The sequence below is a fragment of the Merops nubicus genome, unplaced genomic scaffold (assembly GCF_000691845.1).
Source record: "Merops nubicus isolate BGI_N331 unplaced genomic scaffold, ASM69184v1 scaffold5271, whole genome shotgun sequence".
NCBI classification, from domain to species: Eukaryota; Metazoa; Chordata; class Aves; order Coraciiformes; family Meropidae; genus Merops; species Merops nubicus.
Genome location: NW_008587476.1, coordinates 61,987 through 74,972, shown reverse-complemented (window position 1 = coordinate 74,972; position 12,986 = coordinate 61,987). Strand labels below are relative to the sequence as shown.

At 34.6% G+C, this 12,986-nt stretch overlaps 1 protein-coding gene across 1 annotated transcript in view; it reads left to right on the top strand.

Moving 5' to 3' along the window:
- Nucleotides 1–12,986, top strand: part of LOC103781213 (tolloid-like protein 1) — a gene marked incomplete at its 3' end in the record, with an annotated part of 74,842 nt that overhangs the window by 758 nt on the left and 61,098 nt on the right. Inside the window, exons 2-5 of the mRNA XM_008948917.1 lie at nt 1,058–1,168; nt 4,762–4,842; nt 5,088–5,240; nt 7,313–7,430. Of these exons, the coding sequence (XP_008947165.1) occupies nt 1,058–1,168; nt 4,762–4,842; nt 5,088–5,240; nt 7,313–7,430 (463 nt within the window). The remainder of the gene's footprint in view (nt 1–1,057; nt 1,169–4,761; nt 4,843–5,087; nt 5,241–7,312; nt 7,431–12,986) is intronic.

The following is a 12,986-nucleotide window of genomic DNA, read 5'->3' as shown; positions in this document are numbered from 1 at the left end:
GGAAAGAGTTGAAAGTGACACCAAGATTGAACCCAGGGATTTTGTGACTCTGAGGGGACAAATAATTGAACTGCTGGCAGAAGCAGTGAAGAGGTGGGGAAAGAAAGAATTTTAGATAAACAAACACTTTAGCTCATGTTAATGGGTATATGGTCTGTTGACTTCATTTAGGGCAGCTGAGGATATGGTCTGTTGAGTTCAGCTTTAATGATAAGTTTGAGTTGGCAGGGAGATCTCAGGATAAAATCTCAGGAAAATAGGCAGAGATGAAAGACTGAGGTTATAGATCATGAAATCTTGCAAGTGGCCCTGTATCTTGGTTCATTGAGTTCTGAAGGCAGCTTAGGGAAGATGAGTTCGCTATGCAAAAGCTGAACAGAAAAAAAATGAGAGAGTCTGAAAGAGAACAGGAAAAAGAGGGAAGAAAAAAGGCCAAAAAAAAGAGGGAATAGTACTTTGAAAAGCAAAGTATTTGAAAAAATCCTAATAGTGAGATTAACAATAAAAGGAAAGCATACAAATAAAGCAAGAGGAAAATGAAGAATGTTTTTTTCATTTAGTTTAACAGAAAACAGATAAGCATATTTATTCTCCGAGGCAAACATAATGTAATTTGGAAAATTATTGGAACATAATAAGAATTACTTCAAATCATCAGAATTTTCATGAATATTTTAGGATATATAGAGGTTGTAGTTTTCTGAGAACTGTGTAGTTTTGACTTGATAGTTCAAATGTTCCAGTGTCTTTTCTGCTTTGCTGTGTTTACTTAGAGGAAGCATATATGCTGAAAAGTTGTTAACAGGTTGACATTACATTTAAATGATTGCATTTAGGCAGTATGTAAAGAAGCTAAAAAGACTAAGAGCTTAGGAAAATAATGAAACAAACTTGCTAGGTAGTTTTCTTAGTATAAAAATATAGATGAGTAAGCAATTTTATGTGTGGTATATTTCTCATCTATTTTTCCCATGGGTTGTAATATGGCATAGTCTTCAGATTGGTTTTAATGTCTAAATAAATTCTTTAATTAAATTGAGCTCTTTTTTGTTTAAAGCTGTCTTTTGGGGAGATATTGCCTTAGATGATGAAGACTTAAAAATCTTTCAGATTGACAGGACGATTGACCTTACGCAGCACTCCAGCGAAAGACTTGGCCATAATACAGGTAATGATATTTCAAGCTTGTTTTAACTTATTTTTTCCTATTATTTACTTCTGCATAGAAGGCAATCTCTATTTTAAATGTAGAAAGTCAGAAAGTCAGTATAATATTTTGGGTGATATCAGTTTACACTTTAAAAAGTTATTAAGCAATAAGTAAAATTTTGTTTTAAGGAAAGAAAGAGAAAAACTAAAATTTTCATTTTATTCTGTCATTTCTGATTAAAATATCATGCTGAATTGAAGAGAACAAAAGCAGGTACCAAAAAAAGTCAATATACTTGAGAAAAGTGCGGAAAAATGTTAGTACAAAAAGTATAAATGCATAACTGAAATTAGTTTTCTATTAAGGGTGTTCTATATGTTCCTGAACTGAGCTACCATGAACTTGATTCCTAATATGTGGAAATAAGGGTGAATTTGAGAAATGATCAGGAAGAAATTTTTCAGACCAAAGAAGCAATTTTCAGTTTAACCCAATTTTCCATTTAATCTTTCAATACTGATGTATTTAAAATTTTTTTACTCTTCCTAGTTGTGTCGTGATTGGACTATTTTATAACAACTTGGAAATTTATTTTATCTCCTTTTAAAACTTTGTTTTTTCAAGGCAGAAACACTGATAGTTTCTAGCTCAAGAATGGATTTTAAAATGTTAAGAGTCAGTGGTTTCCCTGCCCCCCTTTCTGTCAACCAAATAGTTTTAATTGGCTTTGAAGGTATTTCAGGCACTGGTTTTGCTGACAAAAACTGTAGAGAGCAAGGTCGGTCATTTCCCCTTAAAGTGAATGCAGTCAAGTGATTTCTTTGGCCTGCTGACTTTCCTTTATCTTCTTGCTTTTCTATTTTTTTTTTTTTTATTGAACTGCACAGATATTGTTGTTTTGTTAATTGTCACAGAAAGAATAAGCTGTTTTTTAATAATATTTAATATTATATTATTTAATTATCTTTCCTTACCTGTCTCGAGATCTGTGCATTATCTTTTTCTATGGACTCAATATTCAAAATATTGAGTCATCCTATTGAGAATTACTAATTCACTTGGACAAATCTGATCTATCTTTGTTGCACAGAAGGAATCAATGCAACCATAGTGGTCAGTAGGACTGGACATTGGAGAACAAACTGTGATAAAGTTAATGATTTTATAATGGCTCTCAGAGAATGCTCAACACTCTTGATTTTTCTAAAAACAGTTGAGGAACTCAATTTTACATATTACATGTGTACTTTTCTAAATTTATGGCATTTTGATGCATAAACTAGGAGTTTAACCTAGTTTTGCAAACTGCACAGCCTAGTGTGCTTTTTCTCCCTCTAATTTTCAAGAGTAAATTGCTAACAACTAACTAGTTGATATTAGGTAGTAACTGGAAAAGGAACATAAAATGTCTGTAAAGAAGAGAACGAATTAGTATTTTACCACAGATGTTACAGATGCAATTATGTTAATTACAAGCTTGATTTCTGAGCACTTTCTGTTGTCACCTTTAGTTTGTGAAGGTTAACATCAGGTATGAGGGTTAGATACTTGGATGTAAACTGTCAAGATGGAGTTGCAACTCCATTGCAATTGGAGTTGCAATTTTTCATTGCAACTACTAAGAATCCTGAGGCTCACAGGCTCTGATTCATATTATCTGACGACTCTTTTAGTAAGGATTATCTGCCTGGCTTTGCAAGGTCAGATACTTAATCTGTGAGCTTCTCGAAGTGTGGCTTTGTAATATTTTTTTTTTTTTTTCTTTTTGTTTGTTTGTCATTTTGTCCAAGCAATGTGCATAATTATGGTACTGAGAAGCGACAGTAAATTAAATTGTTACATATATATTATTATGAGTCTAAACTGCCAAAAAAAATCCTTCTTTTCCTCACTGAAGTGTAAAAAGATGCAGCAAATAAGACTTTTTTTTTTTTTTTTTAAAAAGGCCTTTATTAGTCTGTGGCTTGGCAAGGCTATGTATTATCCATTTAAGACACATAAGTTATGTGAGACATTTTCTTCTTCAGTTTTTCAGTAAATGGAATACACAGGTTGTGTTAACACAGAAATGATAGTTTAATATTTTTTTTCCTATAAATAGTTATAGTATAATAGTTTCTTTAAGTAAATAGTAGATTCTTTGGTGTTTTTCTTTTTTTTTTTTTCCTGTTTATGTTTACAGCAGTTGGTGCTTTTAAGGATTTTTTAAGTATTTGTTTGGAATCTTTAGCTATATGACTTTTTGATACAATGAATGTTAACATGAGAGACAAATTAATGATAATCAATACAAGGAATGGAATTGTAACATATATTATAGTTGCTATGTAACTTGTTGGAAAGGAATGTGGTGAACTATTACCTCATCTATCTAAAATGTTTTTAAAAATTTGGAAAATTTTTCTCAAGGGACCCAGCAACTATGTGACAGTGTAATCCAAATAATTAGGCACATTATTATTCACTGAGCTGCCACACAAACTGACTTGCCTTATATGGAATTTTCTCATCTGTAATATGACTTTAAGTTGCTGTTTAATAAATATATTGTCCAGTTACATATTGAAAGCTTTAATGGGAATTTGGAAAAGGTTTTTTTAGAGGTGATTGGTGGTTTCAATGATCCTTTTATTTCTATGTTTTTATTTTTACTATTGTAAAAGTAGTTTGGAAATTCTCTTGTTCTTTAACAGGTATTGAATTTTTAACATACAGCCTACTACAAACTTCTAAAAATCACAAAACTTTCTTAATGATTCTTAAGGATTTATTGACTAATGCAATATTATCAGTGTTCTTTCTTCTGGTTTAGCAGTGTTTGCAAAGGCAGTTGCAGCCACAGTGGATTTATATATTAAGGTAGTAGGTGGCAGATGCATCAAATGTATGCAATAAACCCAGACATGCGTTACTTTTCTGTAAATGGCATGGTAAATGTTAAAGTCACCTACTTAATAGCTTAGTTTTTGTTCCCCATTGGTTGTCGAAATGACAGAGACATATATATGCCTGTGAGATCTTACTGCAATATACACCAGCATGTAATGTTTCAAAGCCTTTACAGTGTGTTGATATCTATTTGCATGCTGACAAAGAAAACCAAATCTTTTGTGGTAAAATCAGCAGTATTAAGTTTGTATCAGTTTTGTTGTGTTTTTTTCTGATGAAACTTTGGGTATTTGCTTTCCCTCTTTCTCATCCTTTGAAATGATTATGGCATGCATTCAGGAAATTTTTTGTGAGAGTAAGGCTTTTAGCTGTCAATCAACACGGTTCTGAGGATGTCAAGGTCACCAGGGGAAAAAAAAACCAAAAATCCCAAATAATAATTAGATGATGTAATTGTCATGGCTTGTCTGCATAACAAAGACATGTTAGTTTACCTTCTGAATGCATATTAGAAAATTTTTCAATGATAAGTGTATTTTTATTGTCAAGAACACTTAAAGAATTTGTGTGCAAGTCATTGAAGAACGCTAAACTTCTTTAAGATGCATTGTCACTTTTACAAAGTATTTTCTCATCTCTCTAGGTTATACCATTGCTGCAGATGTAAGATTCCATGGTTTTAACTTTTGTAAAATTCCTTTTTTTTTCTGTTCTTTTTAAAGGTGGCTTTGGAGAGCATGGACTATCAAAAAAACGGGGTGCCCTCTATCAACTTATAGACAGGATAAGAAGATTTGGCTCTGGTATTTTCACTGTTTAAATTAACAGGTTGCCTGATGTGATAATGGATCATAAACATTAGTGATGATAGTACTTCTAACACTTCAAGCATTTATCAGAAAACTAAGTAGTGATGGACTGTTGCATAATAGCAATGTCCTACGTTTAAAGGGGCATAGAGAAAGAATATGATTTTGACCTACTGAAAAATAATTGTTCTCTTTTTTTTTGTGTGTGATCTCATTCAGTGTTTTAATTATCATTACAGGCTTTGAGCAAAATAATACATTTAAAGGAAGAGCTAGTATAAAATTCTCAGGGAAAAATGAGAAAAATCGATTTCCCAGAGCTGCTACATCACGGACAGAAAGAATATGGCCAGGGGGTGTCATTCCATATGTAATAGGTGGAAATTTCACTGGTAAGCTTTGTGTTTTGGATGGGGGAAAGGAATATAAATTCCTTTTAAGATAAATTGCCTTATTTAATTATTTATTTAAAGCCAAACTATGGAAGTCAATAGAGGTGTTTATGTTGGATTGGACCTGAAGTAGATCTGTTCTGAAAGTATTAGTCCTAATGAAAAAAAACTGTTCCCAAAGGCAAGCTGCATAATAAAAAGCTATAATTATATTTTAGAAAGGGAAGGGTCTTTTTCTTTGCCTAGTATTTTGTTTTACGTGTTTGTTTTCAAGAGCCTAAGTAATGGAATGCCATGGAATCTTTCTTTTTGTGTGTGTGTGTGTGTTTTTTTTGTTTGTTTGGTTTTAAATGAAGAATATTTAACACAACAAAGTTAACAGGTGTAATATGTATTCTACTAAACTGTTTTCACTCAAACTGACTCAGCTGCATTTTGTAATTCCTCAATCTGGTTTTCAGATGGGTACACATAGGCATTATATATGACATGAAGAAAGAGTGACTTCAAAGTTTATAGAATTCTTAGCAGAAAATGGTAGAAAAAGTTTAAAACCTTTGTTACCCCTGAAAAAGTTAAATGGGTCTATATCAATGTGGATGTAGGAGGTAATTTAAAATAAAAAGAGAGTGAGGAAAGCAAAGATGGATGGGAAAAGATATCTAATAATACTTTATGAACTGTGCAGAATAATACAGAGAACCAACAGAAATATGCAAATGCTCACACATTGTGCTAATTTGTAAATGGAGAAATCAGAGTCATTCCTTACAAAATGACAGCTACAGTCAAACATTTAGTTTGCATACATACATAGTACTATACCAAATGTAACCTTTGCTTTAGCATTATCATCTTCAGAAATAATGGTAACAAAATAAATGAAAGTATATCAGCTTAAACATTTTACCTTTTTCATAATGAAAGATAAATTTTAATGCACGGAAAACATTGCTTATAAATTAAAGAAAAGAGCAGGATGGAATGAAATAACCTTCAATTTTAGGATCCGATGTGATCTGAACTTGCTATTTTTATGAACTTTGGGTGTTTGTTATTCTTTAAAAAAGATTTGTTTAGTGGTTTGTTGTGGTGTGGGTGTTTGTTAGTTTTTATTATTGTATATTGCAACATGCATCTTTTCAAAAATCTCTGAGGTGGATACATTTCTGCTAGCAAATTTGTGCCAAATAGTACAGTTCTTTCTGGATTTTCAGCTCTGAAGCAATACAGATTCAATATTCTCAGATGATGCCCTAAGTTAATAAGCCTTATCGTTTGTCAGGCAATGACATTACATTGCTAAACTATGTGAAGTATGCTGTACTAGCTGGCTTTGTGTTCTGTGTTGAGAGCTTATCTAGCTGCTCCTGCATCTAGAGTATAGTTTTGATTGTTTCTGAATGTGTTTCTCATTTTTAAAACAAAAATCTAGATATGCTTAGTATTGTATTCAAGTAAGCATTTCCCCCTTTTGGTGAATCACTTGGTTTCTGAAAGATTCTGATACAAAGAAGTGGAAACTGGTCCTTGTTCAAGACAGCATTATTAAAATTAAATGCCATGTTTGCATGGATTAGGTTAAATTGGTCTCCAGATTGGAAAGGTGTATGTTTGTTTGTTTGGATTTTTTTTCTCCTTCTGGCTAGATAGCTAGGATCCAGGGTTCCTCAATTTTTTTTTTTTTTTTTCGTTTCCTTCCTCCCCCGCAGTGTGGCCCAGTTGATAACTTCATCTGGGAAACAGCTTAGCAAATACGGTGCTAATGCAGGCATGTATGCAACACTATTTCTTCTGCTGTCTTCCTCTGATGTAACATAGCTGTGCTCTTATTGCAGGTTTTATGTTTGCTAGTGTGTCAGTATTGGTCCCCTTGCAGGCAGATAGGTTAAGATGAGCTGGTGGTCTGAGTATCCTGTTAATTGGAATCTGGCAGTACATGGGACTGCTGGGACACAGTACTTCATGATCCAGTGAATTCCCAAGCCTATATTGCTACTACTGTAATATGATTTTAAGGAACCAGACACGGTTAGAAAAGTCTCTTACTTCATTGCATGCCGTTATTCCAGGCACTCAGCGCGCCATGTTCAAACAGGCAATGCGGCACTGGGAGAAATACACGTGTGTGACATTTATTGAACGAAGTGATGAAGAAAGCTATATTGTATTTACATACAGACCATGTGGGTAAGTGTGTATGTATCTTTACAGATACTTGTGCTTTCCATGTTTTGCCACATTTGTAAGCTTTGCAGTGGTAAGCAAATATATACTTCACACAAAAATGAATAGATAGTTACCACATTTAGATGATAACACATTTACATGTGTTCTGCTTGGCTTTACATTCACTGAAAGCAGTATGTATGGTAACTTTTTGAAACTATGCCTCTTTTGTCTATTTCTAGATAAAACAATCTTGCTATATATACATAGATATGAGACATTTGTATTTGGCTTTCTGTCACGCTTTTAATATTTATATGTATTGTTCTAAAGGTATTTCATGCTTACTGTTTGTTTATTCTTAGCTTTCTTCATGTCACATGCTTGCTGCTGGATTATGTATGGACTTCTAGTCCGTATCCCTTTCCCAGCTGAGTTGTTGTTAAATGTAATTTTAACTCATCTATAGTTGGACTGTCTTTGCTCAGATTTATTTGTTTAACCACCAAATTCATGACAGTTTTTGTAAATTCCTTCTTCCAGGTCACTGATGAGTAAAAATGAAAAAAAACAGGTTTCATTGCTCATTTGTGCAGCTTTTCTTTATTCAGTATTTTCCATCTTTAGATATTTCTGCTCACAAATGCCTCAGTCAGCTGTATTTGTTATTTATTCCACTCAGAATTCCCTTTTTTTTTTTTTTTTTTTTTTTGGGTGTGTGTGGTGATCAGTGATCTTCCTGAGTGAAATGTGTTAATTTTGTAAGAGAAGCACTCACTACCACTACCTGTGGAAATAATTGTACTTCTAATAGCCACCTTCAGTTTGAGTTCAAGGATCCACCGTAAACAGTTCTCTGTCTTACTTCCCGATCAATGATCACTTTGCATGCCTGTGTTTGAATTTTTATGGGATAGGCTTGTGAAAAGAAGTTTTGGGATCTCCTTGCATTTTAGGAATGATCCTGAATGCACGTAATTATAGCCTATGAAATTACTCATAGACTCACCTGTTTAACTTACCCCTGTAATTCTTAAGGCATAGGACAGTGTAATAAAACCCACTCCTGGGCTACTTTAAGAAAGATATCACCTTTTCCTTGGAAAGCCGTGAAGCCACACATCCTTGCAATCAGGAAGCTTATTCTACGGCAGCACCTGTGAACTTGCCTGTTGTGTTCTTGTGCTCTTGCAGGTCTGCTGAAGACCATTGTTAGAAATAGTGCCAAATAAAGTGGACTTTTGTTCTGACCTGGCATGGCTATTACTTTAGTTAGTGGTGCGACCCCGAAGATGGCATTCAGGGATACTGACATACAGCTGGAACAGAAATGGGAAAGAGAATAGCCATGATGGTTCCCTGCATTCACAGAGGTAGAAAACAATGTGAATTTAAACAGAAGAGTGTGAAAGACAGAAGTGGTCTCAGGTGCTTTTGAAAGAGAAATATAGGGATATCTAAAGACATCTTGGTTTCATGAAAGTAAATTCTACAACTTCAAAGTGGTCAAAACCAGAAGACAGAAAATCTCTTTAGCCAAAGCACTCTTCCTTAGTCTGGTTAATGCTTCATGAGATCAAGTCACTTTAGGGTAAAGGCTGGATTATAATCAATTTGAACCAGAAGGTTGGAATATACTCAGTGTCTGCCTTTGAAGTCACTGTTATCTATTACAGTTGCTGTTGTTTTATTGGTGTGTACTTTACAAATTTCAGATAATTTACAAAGGCTATAACAAGTTTAAAATAAAAACAAGGAGGGCTGTGGCTATGAACAGTCCACTGGTGATGAAAAAAATCCAGGCTAAACAGAAGGGCCAAGTGAATAACTGTTTTTTTGAGTCCTGAGTCCATAAGCTATTTCAGGAAGTCAGATAAATAAGAATGTATCTTCTCTGGGTGAAAAGAAACCACTGTACACTAACCACTGACATAGAGTGCTGATGCAGGATTTTCCATGGGAAGAGCCCAGACGAAAGTGACACCAAACCATCTGCAAACACTTTCTGCTACATGGCCAGTCACACTGAAATTAATCTTGGTTCTTTCCCATAGCACCCTACTGTGTTGGTTTGTTAGCACATTGTGTCATTATTGTTTGCAGTGCCATGGCAGCTAGCATTCACATATGAAGAAGACTTTATTGTACTTAGCACTCTTCAAATTAAAAACTGAACGATAAACCCTGCCCCAAGGAGCACACAGTCAAAACACAACACATTTAATGAAACGGAAAGTGGTACAGTCATATATGTGGAAATTTAGGTGGCACTATCTACAAATGTCTCGGATGACAGCATTAGTACACTAGCAAGTGAAGTGTTATTGAGCTTTTATAAACATTAAGGATATTTTGAAGGAGTGTAATGCATTACTTCTTGCAGCAGTTCATGGGAAGCTCATCCCAGAAGGGCAGTGATGAAAAAAGCGTATTTGAAGTATAGCAGCTGGTTATCAGAGATACATGAACTTCCTAAAGTTGAGAGTTTGTGTATCAGCAGTGAATGAGAGGTAAGTTTTGATTATCATAGACCCAAGGGATCTCAGAAAGATATCTAATGTATTCTTAAGACAGAAACAGCTATACCTAAGTCATTGCTGATATATGCTTGTCTAACTTTTTTCCTAAAAATATGTAAAAATGAATAGTTCTCAGCCTGACAGCAAATATATTTCTTCAGTATCCTTAATAAAAGAAATGTAGGAAGTCCGGGGCAACATTTTTGGTCATAGCTAAATTGGATATTTCTTGCTACATTTAAAGTACATATACTTTTTTTCCTGCTCCCCATGGCCATACAAAATAATTTTTTCCTCTTTCTGTTTTTGAAGGAAACTGTTATATACTTTGATACTGTTAATATGTCAGCCCTCAGCTCTATTTTGTTTTAGGCTATAAGACGCCTAATTCATTTAGTTATTCCTGGTAAGTCACATTTTCTAGGCCTTTGATCACATTGTTCTTCTCTTTGAGATTCTTTTCAACTAGTTTACATCTTTATTGAAATTGAGGACTCAAAACTAGGGCGTGTTTGTCCAGATGTGTCATTGCTTCTGCTGAGCCAGTGCTTGAGCTAATTCTTGCATCTTGTAGTCTCTCCCTCCACTTAAGTAGGTAGCTAAGCACGGTGCCTCCTCGTTTTTTAACAGCTGCCATGTTTGACTTGTGATTGGTTGGAATATGACTCTGAATAAGAGCCAGATTTATTTACACAGCACTGATACACTGTCACTGGTTCCAGTGTTTTCCATGTTTTGGAATAATTCTGTTTCCTTTTTCAGGTCTCTTCTCTAACCTGTTAAAGTTGCTATCAGTTCCAGGCTCATTTTCATGGTATTTAGCAGTTGTTTCTCAGACTGAATGTTTAAAGAGCATCTTTTCTCTCTTCACTTAACATAATATTCCAGCCAGCTTTATATCCCCCATTATATGAGGGTTCTCTAGTTTGCTTATGGACAGTTTGTTTGGAAAAAATGTCAGATCCTTCCTTCCTGTCAGAATAACTTAATCTGTTGCAGTCTTAAATGATAATTATTTATCATTGTGTCTTGCTTATTTAACCTGATTTTGAGAACAGGTAGTTGTTGGAATATTTTTTCTTAGTATAGCTGAAACACTAACTTAGTAGTTTGAAATGCTCTAATTGTTGATAGTCATTTGTAACCATTAGCTGTAGATCTGAGAATTGGCATATAGTTTTAAGATAGTGCTCATTATTCTTCTACCAAAGCAGCGCATATTGGCATTAGTATCTGTTACAGCAAATATTTATGCAGCTAGTTGATTAGGGCAAGTAAAACTCTAATCTGTAAAGAGCTTCAAAACTCTCTTTGTTCGCTACTGCTTCTCTATCCTTATGTTTCTTGCTATCAGATAGGAAGTGCCTGAGGACACAGTCAGTATACCTCTCTGTAGGCAAAGCCAAAAAAGGGGTCGGCATGAGATGGCCTCTAGTCACATGCTCTTAATAAATATTACTGAGTACGAAATCAAGCTTCTTTTTATTTAGTGAGACAGAAAAAGAACTATTAATCATATTGTTCTGGCATCTCAACATGCCTTTGATCTGACTTTGTGGCAATTTTTGTTCTCCACTAGAAGACTTAAGTACTTTTTATGTCAAACTTTGAATTATTACAACTACTACTATATCCTCTTGTGTGGGTATTTTACAAATCTGTCTGAGATACAGAGAAAATAAAATTTCTTTCATCTGCTTCCCCAAACATTGTAGACTGAGCAGCTTTTGAATGCTTTACTATTTTTTGAACTTACTCGTATATTAAATAGTCATTACAGGCAAATTCTTAAGGTTGGTGAAACAGGTAATTTAATTGCCCAAGGTACACTTTTTCATCATTCTTTAGTTTTAACAAGGGTTAAATGTTACAAAAGGTTCTGAATCATATCTATGGAAAGGGAAGAAATTGCGAGCTGTGCTAAATAAGCGGTAGCATTAGGGCTGGCTCATGCTCTCCGGGTGGTAATTAACTGTGCCAGCTGGCACTTTTCCTGCCCACAGGAGCTGACATGGCTTCTCTGCTGCTTTTTGGGGTGTGGCTTGCAGGATAGGTGTGACCTAGGTGCATGTGACCAGTTGCCATAGTCTAAAACACAAACTGAATGAGGGGTGATTTATGTTAATACACTGTCATCGGCAGCTGTTGACTGAGGAATGGACTCAGTTGACTGTATTTTATAATCTAGGGGTAGTTGTCTCCATTGGGCAGGTGAAGAAGCAGAAACCACTTCTGCCATCGCCACAGGTCCTCTTAGGGTGGTAAATTGGAACATTTAGTAACCATGGTAATACAGATCCCTGATAATAAGCAAATTTATGAGCCAGGTCATAGCCAATATCTCCTTTGTATAAAATGAGTTATTTTTGTGATCGAGAGAGGTGTTTTTTCATCAAGAATAAAACTTTGTTTATTCAGTGAGATTTTGTTCATGAATTTTGTGACCTTTTTTCTCTTGCTTTGTGTAACACATAGGTGATGATATGCAGTTCTAGTATGCTTATGAAGTTCTGCAGGTTTTTCATCCACCTGTTCATAGCCACTTCCATGGCAAGCTGATATTGTGGTCTGTGAGGATTTTTATATTACCACATTCTGAAGAGTGCAGCTTTTAGAGACATACAACATTGACCTACCTGATTCTCTCTTCCTTTATTTTAGTTTAAGAGCATTTTTGACAATAGCTGTGAAATAGTATTACTTAAGAGTAAGCGTATTGTTCCAGTCATTTCACTTTCTGTTATTTATTTCTCTTTGCTCACCACAATTGATCAGCTAGACTGATTAAATGGAATTAGAGATTCATAAATAGTTACTGTCTGCAACTGCTGTCTGGTGCAATAAAGATTAAAGAGATGAGGAGCTTTAGAAGCTGCCAGTTGACTCAGTTTAAAGGACATGACAAATGTCCATTTAGCACAGAGACATCCTGGTATTTTGCCAAACACACCTGGCATAAACCCCATCATAGTGCAAAATTATTTATTTCATAAGTTTATTTATGTATTTTAGTTTTCCTTACCTTTTGCATCAGTGCAATCACTGAAATGTTCAGAGT